Source organism: Pelobates fuscus, chromosome 6, assembly GCF_036172605.1.
Source record: "Pelobates fuscus isolate aPelFus1 chromosome 6, aPelFus1.pri, whole genome shotgun sequence".
Lineage (NCBI taxonomy): Eukaryota > Metazoa > Chordata > Amphibia > Anura > Pelobatidae > Pelobates > Pelobates fuscus.
This window is the reverse complement of record NC_086322.1, coordinates 116,849,804-116,872,568: the sequence shown is the minus strand read 5'-3', so window position 1 is coordinate 116,872,568 and position 22,765 is coordinate 116,849,804. Positions and strand designations below refer to the sequence as shown.

Genomic DNA, 22,765 nt, shown 5'->3' with positions numbered 1-22,765 from the left:
GGAAAGAAAAAAAGATAGAAAACAAACCTATCGATATGTTTCAAGAAGCCTTCTTGACCCCACTTCTGTAGTAACTGCAGTGCCATAATCTAGATGAAAGAAACAGTGATCATTCCATAAAGTAATATGTTCCAACCCTTAAGGGGTCAATTAGATGATAGTGGGGGAACACATACCCTACTACCTGTCTCTGGAGGATAACTTTTGGGAAACGTGATATGCAAATTAGATTCCTGTGATTAAATTAGTTTGGCTTTCAAGAAAAGAACAAAAACAAAAAACCAGGCTGCATATACGACAAAGTCAAGCCTGTCTGATGACCTTTTAAAAATGCAGTAAGTTTATTATCTTAATACCATCACTGAATCATATGAAACTGGTTTATTCAATTATCCCAAATTAACCAATACATCTGGTTTACATGATTGACCTAGTTCTTAACTGACTGCACTGAAAGGAGAGGAAGGAACCGTCACTCGAAAATACGATCTAAACTACTAAATGTCAGCTTGTCTTGTTTAGTAATCCTTTGTAAATATGATATACATTTAATATTCCTTACCCTACTCTGTCCTGCAAAGTTACTGAAATAGCTAAAATTAGTTAAAGGGACACTATAGTCACCTGAATAACTACAGCTTATTGAATTTGTTCTGGTGAGCAGAATCCTTACCTTTAGGATTTTTGCTGTAAACACTGACTTTTCAGAGAAAATGCAGTGTTTACATTACAGCCTAGTGATAACTTCACTGGCCACTCCTCAGATGGCTGTTAGAGATCCTTCCTGGGTCATGGCTGCCTAAAATGCATCCAAACATTCAGTATCTCCTCCCTCTGCACGCAGACACTGAACTTTCCTCATAGAAATTCATTGATTCAATTCATCTCTATGAGGATGCTGATTGGCCAGGGCTGTGTTTGAATCATGCTGGCTCTGCCCCTGATCCGCCTCCTTGTCAGTCTCAGCCAATCCTATGGGGAAGCATTGTGATTGGATCAGGACCACCACTTTTGATGATGTCAGCAGACAGCTTGTTTTTCTGAGGCAAACAGCATGCAGAGTTACAGCTTCAGGCTCGAATACAGCAAGAGTTTGCTATATTTATGGAGGCATGAGGGGCCCAGGGGGACTAAATGGTGTTTTTAACACTATGTTTGTGTTCCTGACCCTATAGTGATCCTTTAAAGGACTGCTGCACTCCCCAAATGGGCAAAAAAAGTGCAAATTACTAGTAGATATACCCCCAATGAATACCTGCATGAATTGTCATTCATGCATTTATTGGGGGTATATCTAAAGAGAGCTTGCAAAAGCTGCAGCCCTCCCCTTTTCTCTGACCAGACGTTCAGTCTCTTCATGGGAAGAAAAAAAAAAAACAACCAGAGGCTTCTAATTGAGAAGTCTCTGAATTTGGGCAATACAGGCTATACTCAACAGGACAACTACATTAAGCTGTAACAGAAATGTTTATACTCAATTTTGGTATTAAATAGATTCATATCAAACCCTGACTGGTGGAGTTCGCTGGGCTAACTCATCCCCAGAACTCACAACAAATAACTCCAAGTTGTAATTAAATCTGCATTGAAAATGCAAACGTTTAATGTGAATTATTAATATGGCCACACAGAGGGCAGTCTTTGGGCCCCTGCAGTCTGTGTCATTTTATAATGGTTTTATATTAAAGAAATTTACAGTGCCTTTGCACTCTTGTTAATATTACCAGTACAAGGAGCTGTAGCTGTTATATTGGTTAGACTGCTGCTTTCATTCAAAGAAATACGCAAATACATTTTGGTTTAGTGATAACAGCTATAATACTAATACTTTGTCTTGTATCCCTACAAAAAAAAAAAAAAAAGCTAAATTATATCGCCAAAGCTCTACTACTGACTTCACCTGTCAATAGTAAAACAGTTGCCTGTGTTATTTATGCTTAGGATGTGCAGTTAGCATTACCTGAGTGAAAGTGCTTGTGTGAAGTGTGGAAGACTGAATGTGCAGAACAATTCTGTCAATAAGGGGTTTTGGACCAGTTAGAAAACCGAGGCGTAGTCTAAGAGAAAGAAAAAAATAATTAGTAAAGCAGTTTTTTGAGGAAACAAAAAGCACTTTTAAAATAAATACTTCCACTTAAAGGGGAACCATCACCTCATGATTTAAAATACTATCTTTACTTGGTCCAAAACTTTACTAAAATTTTAAAAAAAATACGTGCTTTTGAGGTCTGAAAAAGAAAATAAAATGTAGAAATTCACAACGCTACATTTACTTCCATCGTGGAAATAACCAACTTCATCTGGGCTCCCTGCAAATCAGTGTTCCACGTTTTGCGCTTTGCACCCGTTCATTGGCATAAAGAGAGCATGAAAAGCAGAAACAATGGGGAAATTTATCAAAGTGTCAACAACACTTTTACATCTACTTTCAGTAAATGTTTGGCACAATTTATTAAATCGAGCCCTTTTTTCTTGAAAGGGATACTCTAAGCACCAAAACAATTTAATGAAACAGCTTTGCTGTAAAGGATAAGCTCCTCCAGTTTGTGCCCGATTCTCTGCTATTTAGGAGTTAAATCATTTGTATTTCTATTACACTGCCCTAGCCTCACCTCCCCTGGTTGTGACTCACATAGTCTCCATGACAGTCGTCAGACCTTACAGCACAGTGTGTTTACTCTAGATGTTATTTTCTCCTGCTCCATTAATTTAAGTTTATTCATACCCATGAGGCTGATGCAGGCTCACACTGGCTATTAACAGAGCAGGAGATAAGAAATGCTAAAGTAAGCATACTGTGCAATAAAGGAAGCTTAAAAAAGTAGGCTATTATTTTAGGGACGCTGTAGGAGTCCTAGCCTTTTGCAATTCTCAGATAATGGGTCTCTTTTAACCATTAAAATGTGTCATGCATAGGATTCTGCTATACCTGGGCTTGACAAATTTGCTTAGAATCTAAGAGCCAGATAGACGACCCCCCCCCCCCACGGACGTTAGAGAAACAAACCACAAACTCACAACCCAGACAATGGAGCATAGGTATTACCAAGCTATTAAAACTGGGTTCAATACGAAATCCACAGCAATCTGACGAAAAGACCAATAACACAAGGACTTTCTAAAGGACACTACAGAGGCCAACAAATCTTATATAAGGCACTACAAAACTTCAAACACAATTAGTTATGACTCACTAAGCAGATCATTTTGTACAGCTCACGACATGGATGCGACCAAGAATATGACTTGGCAATCTCGGTATAAGATGTGTCAATAGGTTTTAACTTAGCCTTATCTCTGTGATAACTACTGTCGGCCTATATAGGAAACAAATGTAAGCTGATTGTTATACGTTGGAACAAACACTCAACCCAGTCCTCAAGGCACACCTACCAGTCCAGGATTTAGGGGTGACCCAGTTGTGTCTAAGGTGTTTTTTATTTTTTTTTTCTAAAAACACCTTAGCCACTGCTATGTAATCCCTAAATCCTGGACTGGTAGGTGTGCCTTGAGGACTGGGTTGGGAAACACTGATCTAGCCCCCTGGCTCCCTCTTGCCTTCCTCAATAGGGCCTCTGAACTGCCTCTGTTTGCTGACATCATCAGAAGTGGTGGTCTGAGCCAATCACAATGCTTTTCCATAGGACTGGCTGAGACGGTCAAGGAGGCAGATCAGAGGCAGAGCCAGCACAAGCCAAACACAGCCCTGGTCAATCAGCATCTCATCATAGAGATGAATTGAATCAAAATATCTCTATGAGGAAAGTTCAGTGTCTGCATGCAGAGGGTGGAGACACTGAATTGCAGTGCTGCGCACTCTGTAGCACTGCCCCAGGAAGCACATCTAGCAGTCATCTAAGGAGTGGCCAGTGGAGTTATCCCTGAGCTGTAATGAAAACACATTTTCTCCGAAAAGACAGTTTACAGCAAAAAGCCTGAAGGGAATAATGATTGATTTGACACACACATACTTACTAAAAATTAAAAATAGATAGGCACACTCCAAATGTTAATAAAGACAGTCTCAAAAAGGAACTAAACAAAATATACTGGGTGCTCACTCACACAAGGTCCCATTCCTAAAGAACCAAAAACGTTACAAATACTACCCAAACAAGGGGCTCCCTTGATAAAGGCATTCTTCTTGCCGAAACGTTGGGGGCTTGCTGACTGATTTTCTTCCCTCTTCTCACTAGGTCTGGTATGCATCTGTCTTTCGTATATATGGATTTATTTGTGGACCGTTATGATTTGGTATCTCATATAGCTATTTACTACTACACTGATATACAGCAATTCTTTAAAATATATTTTGCTCATATGCAATTCTAGAATTTCTGGCAATTTCGCTGTACCATTTGTATGAGAATGTTGGTCTTTGTTTTGATTTATTGATATGTATGATGAGATATCCATTTGCTGTAGACCCATCTAATAAAGATTTTTGTATACATCTCCTTGTTTTGGTAGTATTTGTAACATACATACTTTCTGACAGTCAAATACATGACAGGCAGATACATGCTCATTGACAGACACACATTCACTAACAGACAGACACATTTTCTCACACACAAATTATGTGTTTTAATAATGCTTTTTTTTATTTATTTTTTTAAATCTACCCAGCCTCCATACATTTGATCCTTTCCCTGGGGTCCAGTGCAGCTGCTTGATCCTGTAATCTTCTGCTCTTCTTCTTCACGCACTGTTTAGAGATGCGGGGCAAGGTGACGTCGTATTCAGGCACCCGGCATCATTGCAGGGCGCGTGAGGGAGCAGAGCAAGAAGAGCAGGAATATTACTGCTCTCTTGCTTGCCTGCCTCCATGCTCCCTCAGCTAGTTGCCCGCCCGCCTCCATGGCGACCTGGGATTTGTCAAGCCCTATACTCCATCACAGAGGTATCTTTTCCATTAGAGACAATTTTACCATTCTTGTATCACTAATTAATACATGACAATGACTTTACCCAGACGAAAGAATTTTTGACATGGAGTCAGCCCTAATAACACGACCATCAACATCCATGGAGAGGAAAGACGGAGTCCAAGGCTAAAAAGACAAAAATGGTTCAAAATTCTGAATTAACAAATGTGCAAATGAAAGCGAGTATACACAAAGGAAACACAATACAAAAAATTGCAATTAAAATGTGTTAGCTCTTCTTAAAAGTACACAGTGTGCGCGTTGATGTATTAAAAAAAGCTGTTTAACTAACACCTTAGATAAAAACAAACCATACAAACAACAATGATAATATACCAACATGTAAATACACACAATAACATGCTGGTTATAAACCGGAACAGTATAAGCTCCACTTGGTAATGTAAGGTTTGCAACATAAACATTTTGAATAAATAAAACAGCAAACATCGTGTAATCTGTATAAATATACAATACAACAGATGTAACAATAACACTCTTCCATCTATATCAGGCTCGGTAATATGAACACATATGTGTACAAGGAAGAAGAGGAAAATCCAAAGGCAATTTTAAAAAAAGAATAAATGTATTCAATAAATATATATATATGAAATCAATTAAAATACATAGACAAAAAGATATTGCAGTAAAAAAGTAAAACACAGTATAAATGCACTAAACACGTTTCTACTGTAGTATTAAGTCTACATCAGTGCTGGCATATGTGGCTCCAATCTTTGCACTTGTATAGATCACGCTAAATCTTTCAAACAAAGTTAACACAAGCCTGATGTCACTAAAACTGCAGACTGGAGCAACAATAGTAGTATCTCTACTTATATACAGGTTTCAACTAACGTCACCTAGTTTAGGGGAAGAACTCCCTATTAACACAGAGGTAATGGACTCACTATTAACCTGGTGCCCGCTCTACCCACAGGTAGCAGTGTGTTGTTAATGGAACAGGTTGTCTGTTACTACTGGTCTCCCATTCCTCTCTTTATAATATAGACAGTGAGTTAGGCTTTGTATTAAAATGTTGGAGTCCAGGTGACCCCATATACCTGCGGGGAGCACTTGTCCTTGTCACAACGTGCCTCTGGTGAGGGGATATTCAGTAAATAGTGGAGCATACTGCAGGTGTCACGCAGTTTCATTCCTCTCCCATGAGTGTTGAGATATAAGTAAATAAGTTAGGCATCTCATTGGCCAGGGAAGGCAGAGACATAATATTCTTTTGAAAAGAAAATAGTTTGTACAATATTGTGTTTCTTATAATTGCACTGTCACGATTCGGGGAACCCAACACGCTAACACACACACACACACACACACACAGAAAAGGTGCAGTACCGGACCTTAGAGTGGCCGGGCTAAGCACACACAGAATAGTCAGGAGACAAGCCGAGTAAGGGGAACCAGAAGACAGGATAACGAGAAACAAGCCGAGGTCAAAGGGTAGGAGAAAGTCACAAAGTCAGATTAACAAGCCAGAGAGTACGTAACCAGAAAGCACAAGTTCAGTATCAAAACTAGCAAGCAAAGACCACAACAGGGCAGGGAGGAACAGGAAAGGTAAGTATTTAAACCCTGTGGTTAATTCTGATTGGATAACTTCCAATCAGAATTAACAATCACACGTGGGAGATATCTATGTCTCCCACTGTGATTGTCATACTGTGTCTTTAACGCCGGGTCAGGTGGCTGACCGCGGCGTGTACAAGAGTAGGCGGTCCCCCAGCGTTCAGCGTCATGCATGCTGCCGCTGGGGGACGGAGAGGAGGACGCGGGCGGCATCCGAGGCTGGGAGCATGCCGCCCAGCAAACGTATGCCGGGAAAGGACCCGTGGACGGCTGGAGGGTGAGTGCCGCGAGCGGACTGCAGCCTCCCCTCGGAGCCGCCCGCGGGATCCTGACATGTACCTTTAGTGATGTTTTCTTTATTAGGATGTTCACCTACATAATATATTTTAATATGCCACACCGAAGGCCTACCTAGAGAATTTGGCATCCTCCCCCCCAACTTTAAAATGTAAAAAAAAAAAAAAAAAAGCACTGAGCAGTGTTTGTGTATGTGTGTATTTTTTAAATGTATTTAGCACTTAACAGTGTTTGAATGTTAGCATGTTCTTGTATGAGTGAATGTAGGAGTATGTATGTAGTGTTGGCATTTGAATGCAGTTGTGCATTTGTGTGTAGTGTGGTTTTTGAATACAGTGGTGAGTTTGTTTTAATACATGGTGTTTGTATGTAATGTTGAGGTTTGAATACAGGGAGGTGTTTGTGTGTAGTGTTGGCAAGATGCTGAGATGTATGCGCACACACACTTGCAGATTTATAGACATACAGATGCACCCTGACAGACAAACACTGACACATGCAGATACAGACACACAGTTACACACACTGATACACATACACAGATACACACTCACACATACACAAAGTACATACATACAGATACACTGACACACATGCAGCTACACAAACACTGACAAACAGATACAAACACAGAGATACAAACACTGACACAGAAACAAATACAGACATACAGATAAAAACACTGACACACAGACAGTTACACAGACACACATACAGATAGACAAGTACACAGTGTGTGTGTGTGTATAGTGGACGCAGTTTCTGTGTGTAGTGCATGTAGTGTGCGTGTTTGGGTAGTGCATGTAGTGTGCGTGTGGATACAGTGTCTGTTTGTGTAGTACATGTATTTGTTGTGTGGGATAAGTGCTGGGGGGGTGGAGTTAACAGTTTATTCATTACCTGGGCTTATTCCCCACTTCTCTTCACAGTTAAGAGGCATGGAGGGGGGAATAAGCTCAGCTAATTTAAAAAAAAAAAAAAATGCACCCCCCAGCACTTATCCCACACAACAAACACACACACTACATGTACTACATAAACTGAAACTGCATCCATTACACAAACACACACTGCATCCCAGGAATGCTTTTGTGTCGGCAGGCATGCGGAGCGTGTGTGTAGCTCCTTCGCTTTTTACCACTAGGGAGCCCGCAGGTCCCTAGCAATCGTGCACCCCAGAGGACCGAAGGTGAGTGGTAACAGAACCCCAGCGATCTACGACACTGTAGTGTTGCTTTGGAGATGTCTTGGAAAAAGCTTAGCTGAGTGTCCTCAAACTGCATTGAGCAGCCATGATGTGGGACTTGTCGGTGGCGGAGGTGCAGCACACTATAACATCCCGTGGCGAGGTAAGGGAGGTTCCGGAATCGGGAATGCGGTATATCCCTTCCAGGGTAAGTCTCCTGGCCACCGCAGGTGGCAAGATAGAAGCTGGCAGCCTCCGGGTATAGTGAAGCAGCTCCTCCATTGTTATCTCAACAGGGACGCCTTGAATTTTGATATTATTGCAGCATTGTTGATCCTCCAGGTTAGTCACCCGTTGAGAGAGGTTGCACTGCTGGGTATGCAGTTGTTGCACAGAGCCACTGAAGCAAACACAGCGGTTCGAGCATCCATGTCTTCCTCCGCAGCTTTAATGCTGTCTGTGTTGGCCTGTATTTCTGTTCTGAGAAGCGCTCGGTCTGCCGCCATCATTTGATGCAGGCCGTAGAGGAGTATTTTTAGATCCCCTTTGGTCGTCGGGCCAAGCTGTCGGTAAGGTGAAGGCTTGTCGGGTGCTCCCTTTGGGGTGGAGGCGATGTGTCCCGTTCAGCGCTCTGTGGCATGGGATCAGTTGAATCTGGTGGGTCTCCGTCGGCAGAGTTTTAGGTGCTGCCGGTCGTTGGAGCATAGCTCCGATATCCCTGTTGGGTTTTTGTGATCTGAGCCCCATATGTAGGTTGTGGGGCTGCGGGGTCATTAGTTGGTTTTTGATAGGGGTAAAATAAATCTAGCAATAAACTGTACAATATGATCCAATGTACAAACATATTTACCTTATTGAACTGAAGAAAGTAATAAGGATCATCCTCGATAATAAGTAAATCATACTGTTGTGCAAGCTAAAAAATAAATAAAAAAAAAGATATTGAAAGACTTAGATGTGATGTCAATTGCAGCTAATAGGTAAGCACTGTATAAAAAATCTATTTTTTTTTTTTTTTTTTAACATGAATTCTAAATAAATAAGTAAGTTGTTGGGGAAACCAAGATAACTGTTCGGATTGTCTGCTCTTGACTGACTTTGATAAAATCTGCCATGCTGGCACTTTATAATCAGAGGATATTTGTACTCCTCTTGAAGTGACTATTTTTCCCATTTGACAGCAGAGACAGATGTATCTGGCTATTTTAATTTAATTTATTTTCACCTTTTTTAGACTGCGGCCCATGATGATGTCCACGCATACCATTTCGACCCTGACAGAGACTGATTACATAAGAACTGGCAAACCTGTCCCTCCTGACAAATCATCTGTCTATGTCACAAGCAATTTCTGTAGCTATTGAAAAGCCTTTTGCTGCTTAAAACAGCCAAATTAAAAAACGGTTAAATCCCGGTGGCTGCTGAAACTGCCGATTCCTAGGACACTTCTTGTAACTTGCCTGCCACAGCTGTGCAATTACCCAAACTCAACAGCTCAAGCTTGACACAACGTTAAAGGAACACTATAGCGTTAGGAATACAAAACTGTATTCTATATTCTATAGAGACCTTAGCCCTAGTGGTATTAGGTTACTCCCCTCCCCATTCAACATATGAAGGGATAGGAAAAAAATAAAAAAGTTTGAATTCCATTTTTACAGCTCTGCCCTTAGGCTCCCTCAGTGCTCATTAGCTTACCTCCTCCTTGGATGCCACAAGGCATGGCCTCCCCCATGATGGTCCAATCCATCCTAATAAATGAGCATTGGAGACTAAATGTGCATGCAAGGTGAGCTCCACATACAGATTCAAGGCTTTTCTATAGTAAAGCACTGAATCAACTCTTTCCTATGGGGGCTTCCCCATTAATGTGCTTATATAGGAGCTGCCTGCATTGAACAACGCTAGATGTCTTCATGCAAACAGTGTGATGACATCCAATGTCAGATAGCAATTTTACTCCACTAAAATCCAGGAAGCACCATCTAGTGGCTGTCTGCCAGACTGCCACCAGAGGACACTGCAGTGTTTTTCTTCACAGGGCTAAAATAACAGGAGCAAGGCAACCAGACCACTTCATTGAGCTGAAAAGCTGCACATACAGACTCCTCCTCTCTCTCCTTCTCCTAATAGCAAAAGTGATTATAATGGTAGGAGTAACCCTGAAATTGCATTTTCAAAGCAACAACTAAAAATAAATACAAAAGCCAATCCAAGCCAAGATACGGTCTGTTTTTTCAGCCCTCATGTTTACATTCTACAGTACCACGAACATGCATACTTGGTAGATTTCTTCTTTGCGTTCAGTCGTCAGCGAAGCTCCAGTTGGATTGCCACCATTTGGAATAGTGTAAAGAATTTTCGGACAGCTTCTTTCAGGCTTGGCTGCATCAATTGGTTGCCATCTTGAAAGGATGTCTTTCAGTGCCTGAGGAATAATACCATGCTGATCTGTGGGTAGACCAATGAGATTACAGCCCAATGGTTTCAACTAAAGGAAAAAAAAACATAAAACAAAACAATATAAGGTTTTATTTAATACCTTAGTTTCTAAACCCCTGGTACACACACCAAAACCAGGGGGCATGTCAACCGCAGGCTGGCTGGTTACCTTGGAGCCCCTCAGGAGGCGACCGGCTCTGTGCTAAGGCAGAGTAGGCACCTGCTTACACGAACAGCAAGTGCCTACTCTGCCATAATACAGTGTATTTGAGGTTGTAGCCAGATGACCTTCGGGTTATGACGTCACTCCGGCCCTGACATTACTAAACAGCACGCGGGGTAGCAGAGCACTATGACAACAGCCGTACTAGATCTCAGGGAAAGGATCCACTCCAGCTCTCCCAAATGTAGGGACGTTGGATGGATTAAAATGAAAATAAAATAATAATTTGTGAGAGAATGTTTATGTGTCTGTCAGTGGGTGTCAAATCATTGAGTGTGCATGTCTTAGTAAGTTTGTGTCAAATTGGTTAATGTACGTCTGTCAGTGAGTGTGTGTCAGTATCCTATGTGTCCGTTTCATGTGTGTAAATGTGTGTCAGTGTCCCCTGGGTGCAAAAGCATGTGTGTCAGTGTCCTCTGCTTGTGTGTGTCAGTGTCCTCTGTGTGTAACCATTATGTGTGTATTATATTCTAATTTTGTGACTTTTACACTTCAGACACACAATATTCACATTATATCATTTATTTTAAAAACATTATTTACTACCCTTAATCAGGCTTGTTCTCCAATATGGGATTAACTTAAATATCAGTGTCTACACATTTCATTTGGAATTGCATTCTCAAGGCAAGGGTACTTAGGATTTGTTTTTAGACTGCATAAATACTTCATAAAAGGTTGAGAAACACCGATTTAATACGCTAGTCTAACCTGCATGGATTTTAGATTGACATACACAGATGAACACACCTGTTACACATAACAACAAATACCAACTTGTAAATAGTAATTCATTTTTTAAAGATTCAGTAAAACCGGGACAAAGCAAGAGAGTGTTTATACTATGTTAAGCATAAATGTATAATTATATCAGACCATGCACAACTTTCTTAATGGTCTAAAACAGAATTAAATACAGAATCTAAATGATTTCTGCTACTATTGCAGCAAAGCTTTCCACCAATTCACATCCTTTACTGGTTTCACATGACTACTGCAGAGCTCACTTTGAGCGCTGCACACAGTTCATCTCTCAGTCTGGAGCAAGTAATTGTGTACCCCAGCTGACAGGGTGGACCATCGGGTATTTAGTGATACTTGGGCTTCCTGGCTCCGGCAGGAATCTAGCTTTGCTGGTACATTAAAAGCATGATAGCATATGCTGTTACTGGGCATTAAAGCCCTTCACTTTAAGGGATCATGTAAAGTATCCAAATGTGAGTTTAGGACACATGAACAAATCTTAAACATCTATGGACCAGTAATATTTCCTGTACAGTGAGCCTCGACACACTATAGTAAAGAAACACTCACCGCTGTAAGGGTTCCTGCATACGTGGGGGAATCCAACAAAACATTATCACCAGGATTTATAAGCATTTCAAATACCTGAAAATAAACAATATATTTAACCACAGTAGCATACAACACAGGTATAACAATATTAATATGTTGGTGCCGTCAATGACTAGTTTGGAAGCTCTTAGAATAAGTTGGGCATGGTAAGAATCATCAGTTGTATTGAACAATTACCACTTATTCATGGTGATGGGCAATAATACACTCAAAACAATTATCCATATAGAACCCGGTTAGTTTGCTTTTCCTCCTGCAACATTTGAGCTCCTTCAAAATTTAGGACAGTATAAGGTTATTCCTGTATAGTTCAACCACATGAGGAAGAGATGTGTTTTATTTTATTTTATTTTTTTTAAGAAATCATGTCATGATTCCCTTTTATTCCAGAAGTTTGGTCCTTAAGGGGTTAAGGAGAATGCTTGGAAAAGTCAATGACTGGTGTGGTGGGAACCTGGAAAGAATATTTGTTTCAGGAGAATATCTTCTTTGAACTGGGGAGTGCCTTGTAGACCCTGTCTCTTCTCACTTGACCTTTTTATTCTTAGTCTTTTCTGTCTACACAATTTTCTACATACATACACTGATCAGCCACAACACTGAAACCACTGGCAGGTCAAGTAAATGACATTGATTATAACGTTACAATGGCACCTGTCAAGGGGTGGTATATCTAAGTGACTAGGACTAGGGCCAAACATGGATGGATAGACAAGTCAATCAGAACATCTCCAAAATGGCAAGTCTTGTGGGATGTTCCGATATGCAGTGTTTGGGATCTACCAAAAGTGGTGCAGGGATGGATAACTGGTGAACTGACAGAGTCATGGGCACTGCTGAGTTTATCCTATAAGATTTTATTTGTTTATTGAACAGCAAGGGTTTTATGGAGGTTTTGTGCGTTTGGCAGTTTTGTATTTTGGTACATAACGGGAAATTACTACAGGTTAGAAGGGAAGGTCACAAAGTTCAAATTATAGAGTAAAACAGATTTTTATTCCCCCCAAGTCCTCATATTGATTATGCAGTATAATATTGGACACCAGTTTACAACAAAAAAACTGTAGAACGTTAAAGGGATTCTATAATGTTAAGAATATAAATCTGTATTCCTAACACTATTGCACCCTCTGGTCCCCGTCTCACTCGCCCCCACCCTTGAGCACATAGTGGGTTAAAAGCCCCTTTATTTACTCAGTCAATTCTGACATCATTTCACAGGGGGGCCTAATGAATATGCACGGCTAGTGCATTAGGCCGCCCCCATAGGAAAGCATTGCTTTCCTATGAGGGTTTCAATGACTTTGGACGTCCTCATGCAGACTGCCACTAGAGGCTGTCTTAGTACTTAGTCCTTTGTTATCCGACTCAGCCCACCAAGCATTTATCCAGTGGACATTTGGGCCTCGTTGAAGTGAAATGATCGGCTTTAGGTTTTTAATGCAAAAGGAAAATACTACAGTTTGGAAAGTAGGGAGAGAAAGCATGAGTTTTTTTTTTTTATCTAAAGAAAGTCTACTCCCCACTCACTGTAACCTCTTTGTATGTGGGATCCTTGTGTAGCATGTTCATAATGCTACTCCCATCTATCTATCCTCCTTAATACACAAGTATGTCCCGTCTAGGCCCCTACGCTCTGCCGAAGACCTATGTCTATCCTCTGTTCGTACTCCCACCTCTGATGCTCGCCTTCAAGACTTCTCTAGGGCTGCACTTTTTCCTGTGGAAGTCCCTTTCCTTTTCCATTAGACGCTCCCCCAGTCTGCATTCCTTCAAAAAAAATCATTAAAAACTCACTTCTTCACAAAAGCGTATCAATGATCTATTCTAATCTACTTCCCTAATACTTCCCTTACATTTTGTGCCACTATACCCCACTCCCTCTAGCATGTAAGCTCATTACGCAGGGCCCTCAATCCCTCTGTTCCTGTGTGTCCAACTTGTCTGGTTACAATTACATGTTTGTTAGTCCACCTGTTGTAAAGCACTACGGAATTTGTTGGCGCCATATAAAACGAATAATAGTATGTGGGATCCTGGTGTGTTGCTTAAAGAATATAGGATTTTTTTTACATGAAATAACTCATTTTTATTTTAAACTAAGCATTTAGGACATTAAATGCATTACATATATTATATTAGATGGAGACCAGCATTATAACAAATTCAATTCAGTTGAAGGATATTCTAAACAACTTAACCATTACTGTTCCTTGTTTGATTCCTAGTGTCTCCAAGAAGTTCCACCCGGTTTAATAACAAGTCATTTTAGAACACGTCATTATAAACCAAGGGTTTTCCCAGAACCACATAGGCACTATTTGGGCACATTGATAACGAAGAATTAACAATTCCGCATTATTAATGTAAATTTCATCCAGCCAGGATGATACTAATTAGCAAATGATGGGCTAAGATAACTTGTTCCCTTCTATCGCATCTAATCATGTCATTCAGATTTTACAAACTTGACACTGATAATGTGGATGTGTTACTTAAAATGATAAATGAGGGGTTGAACTTGAATCAAACAAAAATATAATTTGAATGCTGCTTTAGGAGTACAAGCTTCTACACAGGTTGTATGAGCTGTAACGTGAAAACGTACTTTAGATAGTCCATCCTGACTGCCAGTAGTGATACACAGTTCCATTTGTCCTTTTTCGGGACTGTAGGTCATTGTTGGTGGATTGTGCAGGTTTTTCTGCAAATCTTTTAGCCAGGAAATTAGTTCAGATATTCTGAGAGGAGACAAACAAAACAAAACTTGTTGATATATGAAAATACTGTTGCTCCAATTTATCTAAAATATTTTTGCCAACAATAATAAATAATAAGGTTGCTTTATAACATGTAACCTGTACAATGGTTATTTCAGTAAAATGTAGGTCTGCCCATTGTAATTTCACAATACATGTCATTTCCATTTGTTTGCAGACACACAAAACCATACATACAAAACTTGCAAACCTGCAGTAAATGTGTATTTCAAATGGCATATCGTTTATTATAGAAAAAATAAAAATGTAAGGTTCATAATCATAAACTGGAATGGACATATATAAATGTATCAAAAGAACCAAGACAACATTCTTGCAACATAAATGTATTAAAATGGGGAGCAGGCAGAATTACATACTCTCCTTCTGTGAGATTAGTTATTACATTAGAAGTGGTGTTAATTATCTACATTCTATTTCAGGGTGGTAAATCAAGTATGAGCATTAATTAGATATAAAACAAGAGAAAAGAGGGATAAGGGTGTGAAAAGGGTTGGCTTATTCCAATTCCTACTAGATCCCTAATTATCTGTAATTCAAAATAATAATAGTAATAATATATATATATATATATATATATATATATATATATATATATATATATAAAATAAACAATACACAAGATCCAGCGCACTCTCCTATCTACTAAACAGCAACTTCAATGTTGACAGATTTTATTAGTTTTTAAAAGTTTTTTAAAAAACACCTAATCTAGGCAAAAAAAATAATGGGGATTTAGTTACATTATATGATCATACATTGCATAAGCCTGCCACAACGTCAATGTACCCCATCTTTGGCAGGTCCTACTCTCACAGTCTAATGTCTGCTCTTATGAGATTAACCCACTTACTTGGGGGGAAAAATCCATCTGAGGCTCTCTGCAGTACAAGGCTAAATAGGGACCTGAGATGAAGCACCTGTAACAGTGAGGGGTGCAAAACCAAGGAGTTGGCTAGACTCCCAAATATATATATATATAGGAAACATGGGGGGATGGTTGCACTCACCTAAACATGCTTAAATGGGGTGCTGCTGGGGCCATATTATACAACAAACAATACACAAGATCCAGCGCACTCTCCTATCTACTAAACAGCAACTTCAATGTTGACAGATTTTATTAGTTTTTACAAGTTTTTTTTAAAAAACACCTAATCTAGGCAAAAAAAAGGCATTGAAGTTGCTGTTTAGTAGATAGGAGAGTGCGCTGGATCTTGTGTATTGTTTGTTGTATAATATGGCCCCAGCAGCACCCCATTTAAGCATGTTTAGGTGAGTGCAACCATCCCCCCATGTTTCCTATATATATATATATTTGGGAGTCTAGCCAACTCCTTGGCTTTGCACCCCTCCCTGTTACAGGTGCCTCATCTCAGGTCCCTATTTAGCCTTGTACTGCAGAGAGCCTCAGATGGAATTTTTTTCCCCAAGTAAGTGGGTTAATCTCATAAGAGCAGACATTAGACTGTGAGAGTAGGACCTGCCAAAGATGGGGTACATTGACGTTGTGGCAGGCTTATGCAATGTATGATCATATAATGTAACTAAATCCCCATTATTTTTTTTGCCTAGATTAGGTGTTTTTAAAAAAACTTTTAAAAACTAATAAAATCTGTCAACATTGAAGTTGCTGTTTAGTAGATAGGAGAGTGCGCTGGATCTTGTGTATTGTTTATTGTATAATATGGCCCCCAGCAGCACCCCATTTAAGCATGTTCAGGTGAGTGCAACCATCCCCCATGTTTTATATATATATATATATATATATATATATATATATCCTAATCAACGCACAAGGGTACACTAAAACTCAGGGGATGGCATCCACAAAAATCATTCTCCCCTACTCTCACCACAGCCGAGGTATTACAAAGTAGGCTGCCTTAAATTGCCAAGGTTATTAACTAGTGACAGCTTAATAATAAATTAGTGGTGCTTCTGACATAAGAGGTCTATAGATGGCCATCTATAGACGGCTATTTTCTCCAAAAAGATTGTAACTGTATATAGTGAAACAGAGGACAAACCAAAGCAGGGAAAATACATGCTGACGTTGAAGAAGAGTCTTTAAATGTGTTTACTGATAAACATAGGTTTTTAAAGAAAAAAACAACTAAAATACAAGAATTGTAATTTACATTAAATTCTCAAGATGAGATCATTTACCCCGGTGAAGCAGAGTACTGAAGAGCTCTTTTCATCATGCTCTCTTTAATTTCTAAAGTGGATCCATCAGTTAAAGTCAGACTGGCAGATTTAAATGGGAATGTGTCTGGGTTAGGGGAGCCCCCTGCCAGTGATATGACAGATGGAGGAGACCTCATCAGAAGATCAGCTGTAAAGAAAATAGAAATATTAAGAATGGAAATGGTTCACAGACAAACATGTCAACCATTTGAATTGGAACCATTTTATTATTTGTGCAGAACGGCTTTAATTTAAACAATAGAAAGATAGGTGCGCAAAATAGATATTTAGGATAGCTAAATTGTACAATGTGCCAAGCATGCAAAAGTGTCATGCAAATTTGTGCATAAATGCAAATATATATATTGGAAAATCACCACATATATGTTAACTGTGCAGGCTAATATACACAAATAGAGAAAATATATACTTGCACCGGTCTGCTCAGGTTGTCCAATCTAAAACATAAGTAGACACAGACCTAGTGCAATATTGTTAAAGGACCACTCTAGGCACCCAGACCACTTCAGCTTAATGAGGTGGTCTGGGTGCCAGGTCCTTCTAGGGTTAACCCATTTTTTCATAAACATAGCAGTTTCAGAGAAACTGCTATGTTTATGAATGGGTTAAGCCTTCCCCCTATGTCCTCTAGTGGCTGTCTCATTGACAGCCGCTAGAGGCGCTTGCGTGCTTCTCACTGTGATTTTCACAGTGAGAGCACGCCAGCGTCCATAGGAAAGCATTATGAATGCTTTCCTATGTGACCGGCTGAATGCGCGCGCAGCTCTTGCCGCGCGTGCGCATTCAGCCGACGGGGAGGAGAAGAGGAGGATCGGAGGAGGAGAGCAGGAGGAGATCTCTCCGCCCAGCGCTGGAAAAAGGTAAGATTTAACCCCTTTCCCCTTTCCAGAGCCGGGCGGGAGGGGGTCCCTGAGGGTGGGGGCACCCTCAGGGCACTCTAGTGCCAGGAAAACGAGTATGCTTTCCTGGCACTAGAGTGGTCCTTTAAGGTGAATAAAAATTGAAACGAAAAAAAATTCCACACTCCACCATTGTGGAGTGGTTGAAGTACCACTCCAAGGATCAGCCCCTTGTGATCGTAGGATCCGATAGATGGACAGCTGAAAGCACTCACTTGATGACCGGTAAGGTATAAAAGCAGTATTTCATCTATTCAGACATCAAAGAAAAATGATTAAAATTAAAAATATGCTGATAAGAAGGGTAAGAGTCCAATAAGTCCAGAACTATATTGGGGATAAAACAAAGCAGTAGTTCTCTCCTCTTCTCGTTACTGGCTTGTCATCGGTTACTGGCTTAATCATTGATACGCTTTTGTGAAGAACTGCTATAATTACTATGCAGAATAAACAGCAATATTTTTCACAAAGAAATAAGAATCTTAAAATCTTGAAGGAAATCAGAATTGCAAAACTTATTGGTGTCAATTTCTTTTTTTAAATTCTTTATTTTTGTATGTGCATATAGGATACAAGTAAACTTGCCGGGCCACAACAGCTCCTGCAGGCATATACAAGGCATAGCGATGAGTGGCATTCTGATACAGCACATTTTTTTTATGTCAAACATGAAACAGTACATTTTTATATTCTAAGCATGCATGTAATTAAGTTAACACTTTCAGGCTAAGCAAAAAGGTAAAATGGTAGGTATGTCAGTGGATCGCCTATATCCAGTGTGGAGGGTCATAATGTGAACTTCCAGTAAGTGTAGGTTAGTAGCGTGTATGCTAACAGACTAGTGAGGCAATTAGGTAATAACAGTATTCAGTAGCATTGCATTGAACTATTTTCAGGCTGAAGCTTTCCGATAAGCCACCTAGGAAAGAAAAGAAGAACTTTTCGTATTGAAATAGAGAGTATACCAGCTGAACAGTTATAGCAGACATGGTTGAGTGGGATGTGAGGCTGGTCTCTTGCGGGGTTAAGCATTCAATGTAAGGTGTCAGATTTCTGATTTCAGTTAAGATACTTTTTCTGATTTTCTGATTTATTTGTGAAAAGTGTGCCTGCCTTATTTCTAAGAAATGACTTATCAGATAATAAAAAAAAAAAAAAAAAAAACCCAGACAGTTCAGAAATTATTAAAAAAGCATTGCAAAAAGCAAGATATTTCAATGTTTATTGGAGTGTATCATGTTTAGAAAATGCACCACAAAAATGTGCCTAAAAAAAAAAGTCAAAGCACTAAATTAGGTAGAAATGATTAATGAAACTGAAAAGTGAAAGAGTTTAAAATAATCTTAACTCCTTAAGGACTGAGTCAAATGCACACCTTGTGATCAAAACAAAATGTAAACAAAAACTGGAATTTGCGGTATATGTCTGTTCAGGCGTAATTCGCCTCTTTCACATTATGTGCACCCGCACTTATTATATATAATTTTATTCAGGGGAAACCGGGCTTTCATTTAACATCAAATATTTAGGTATGAAACGTAATTTATTATTATTTTTTTTTTTTTTTTATTCTTTATTTTTGTGGGTATGCAGAATTCAAACTTGTTTTACATCAGGTGCATATAGAGGAACAGATGTATACAATACATTTAAATGAGACTTCACATGTTGGAGATATTTGCACCCTTGCCAATCCACCCGTTTTTTATTTAAAGATTCGCCTCAAAACCCCCACTTGCTAGGCGTATTTATTCGATGCTGCATATTTGGAAGGCGCTTGTGACCAGCTATATGAGCTCAGCTTAAGGATGTGGGGACTAATGTTGCGCGCGAGCTCTTGAGTAATGTTATGGGAGTACATGGGTACGTGGCCTGTGGCCGCTTAGACAGTTAAGCGTGGGGGGGGGGGGAGGGGAAGGTCACCTTAAACAGAATTGCAGGCTATTTGCTTACGGAGCCAGATGCAATAGTTTATGTAAGCTAAAAACTTTGCAAGCTATCATCAATACACGAGTATTCTTAGGAATTATGTTATGAAAGTAAACTGTAAAAGTGAACTAAACTAAAAACACAATAGACACACATAAAATCAACGGATATATCAAGTACATGAGTTTGTACCGAAAGTCCTATTCGCAGGCCTGCATTGGTGTTTAGCGAAGGCCAATTGTAGGTAACATGTCCACTAGGTGGGTCTCAGGTCAGGGGGCCTGTCACCTTCGGTGCCATGTCTCTGGGTGCAAACGGAGTGATGTCTTCCATGTTCCATATCGGGCGGGCGCCCATAGATGCTGCCGGCAGGGAAAGTCCCAACGACTGTAAGAAGGTAGATGCCTCAGAGACATGAGACATGGAGATCTGCTTCACGGCATGTTCCGTCGTGAGGCGGTGCGGGCCCCATTTATAAGGGATGGAGTTCTCCCTTAGTTGCAGGGTAACTGGATAGGTCTCTGTATAACATTAGGGTATCACCCTCAAAGGTAACTGTAGGCGAGCCTTTTGCAGCTCCCATTAGGGCCCTTCGGTCTGAATCCCGAATAAATTTAATGAGCACGTCCCTTGTAGCTTCCTGTGGTGCCTTGGTCACTTTGGGGAGACGAAAGCAGGAGTCCATCCCTACTTGCTTTGGGACCAGTAACGTGGCTATGAGCCTCCTGCAATAATGTGGCAGTTCCATGTTGGTGATCGTTTCGGGAACACCTCGGATCCGCAAATTCCTAGCTTTGGCCTTGTCTTCCATGCTGGCCATTTGGGCTGTCAGCGTTGCACACTGCTTTTGCAAGGATCCCAGCGTGGCCACTTGCGCCACCCTGGTGCCTTTAAGGGACTCTTCGATTGACCCTACGCGGCCATTGAGCGTCGAGACCTCACCTCGAACTTGTGCCATGTCCGCGTCGAACATCGCCTTAATATCCTGCATTAGCGCCTTGATGTCGGCCTTTGTAGCTGGAGCCGCGTCCCCTAGCTTGTGAGGCGGCAGGGATATGATTTGTGTCCTCCCGGGAGCGGGAATAGAGTCAGGTACACTATCCGCATCCGAGAATTGGGAGGCAAAGGCCTCTCTCGGCGCCATCTTGGCGGGCACTTGCCGTTGTGCCTGACGCAGAAAAGTGCCAATATCTTGGGAACCGGGGCCCGGATCGGCTCGGCTTTTCTTTGCCTTCTTCTCCATGGTGTAGGGGACCGGTTTGCAGGTCCCAGAGTTTGTTCTGGCCGCTGAAATGCAAGGTTTGGCGGGTCCCGAACTCGGAGCTGTCGTGTATTGCGACTTGCTCGCTCAGGCGCTGGCTCCGCCCCATGAAACGTAATTTAATATGAATAAAATATAAACAAATGGGGAAAAATAAGAAATGTAAAATTTTTTGTTAGTTCTACGTGACATTCTAACTGTGAATGTCATAATACGGTTTGCTTTTACTGCAATAAAATACACATATTTGCATTCAACGATGTCTCACGTGTAAAAAAAGTACCCCCTATGTACAGGTTTTATGGTGTTTTGGGAAGTTACAGAGTCAAATATAACGTGTTAAATTTTTCTGTTTTTTCTCATTGAAATTCGCCAGATTGGTTACATTGCCTTTGAGACCGTATGGTAGCCCAGGAATAAGAATTACCCCCATGATGGCATACCATTTGCAATAGTAGACAACCCAGGGTATTGCAAATTGGGTATGTCCAGTCTTTTTTTAGTAGCCACTTGGTCACAAACACTGGCCAAAGTTAGTGTTAATATGTGACAATGCAAAAAACTAATTTAAACACCAATTTTGGCCAGTGTTTGTGACTAAGTGGCTACTAAAAAAGACTGAACATACCCCATTTGCAATACCTTAGGTTGTCTACTATTGCAAATGTTATGCCATCATGGGGGTAATTTTCATTCTGTGTATGACTGTGTAACTTTTGAAAACACCATAAAACCTGTGCATGAGGGGTACTGTTATACTCGGGAGACTTCGCTGAACACAAATATTAGTGTTTCAAAACAGTAAAACGTATCACAACAATATCGTCAGTGTAAGTGCCATTTGTGTGTGAAAAATGCAAAAAATGTCACTTACACTGACGATATTGTTGTTGCAATCCATTTTACTGTTTTGAAACACTAATATTTGTGTTCAGCGAAGTCTCCCGAGTATAACAGTACCCCTCATGTACAGGTTTTATGGTGTTTTCAAAAGTTACACAGTCAAATATAAGGCTTGCGTTTCAGTTTTTTTCACATTGAAATTCGCCAGGTTGGTTATGTTGCCTTTGAAACCATACGAATTCTTTCGAATAAAACAGTACTGGTTTTATGGTGTCTTGGAAAGTTACAGGGTTAAATATAGTGCTAGCAAATTAAATTCCCTGAACTTGTGGCCTGGGTTGTCAGGCAGGTCCTGCAAATTGTAATTAATAAAATGACCTAATTATGTAAAATTATTACATAAATATATACGTAGAATTAATATATATATATATATATATATATATATATATATATATATATATATAGTGATATATATATTATTTCGTTCTACATGCATTTTGATATCTATATTTATATATATTAATTTTAAAATACAGTTAGAACGAAATTTCACATTTATATATATTTATTTTCATTTTATTTTAACGTATTTACATATTTGTTTATTTTATAATATATATATATATATATATATATATATATATATATATATATATATATATATAATGATAATTATATATATATTTAGTCAATATCATTGTACGTGTACTTTGATATAGTTACATAGTTACATAGCTGAAAAGAGACTTGCGTCCATCAAGTTCAGCCTTCCTCACATATGCTTTTGCTGTTGATCCAAAAGAAGGCAAAAAACCCAGTC

General features: G+C 39.9%; 1 protein-coding gene across 4 annotated transcripts in view; it reads right to left on the bottom strand.

The window, feature by feature from the left end:
- Window positions 1-22,765, bottom strand: part of AADAT (aminoadipate aminotransferase) — a 47,847-nt gene that overhangs the window by 8,003 nt on the left and 17,079 nt on the right. For all 4 annotated transcript variants that reach the window (XR_010091249.1, XM_063458173.1, XM_063458174.1 and 1 more), the window contains exons 3-10: window positions 16,969-17,137; window positions 14,628-14,760; window positions 11,978-12,052; window positions 10,280-10,489; window positions 8,849-8,914; window positions 4,972-5,054; window positions 1,961-2,057; window positions 28-89 (exon numbers count right to left, since the gene is read on the bottom strand). Coding sequence is in view for 3 of the 4 variants with exons in the window: in XM_063458173.1 (XP_063314243.1) it covers window positions 28-89; window positions 1,961-2,057; window positions 4,972-5,054; window positions 8,849-8,914; window positions 10,280-10,489; window positions 11,978-12,052; window positions 14,628-14,760; window positions 16,969-17,137 (895 nt within the window). In the remaining variant the exon portion in view is untranslated. The remainder of the gene's footprint in view (window positions 1-27; window positions 90-1,960; window positions 2,058-4,971; window positions 5,055-8,848; window positions 8,915-10,279; window positions 10,490-11,977; window positions 12,053-14,627; window positions 14,761-16,968; window positions 17,138-22,765) is intronic.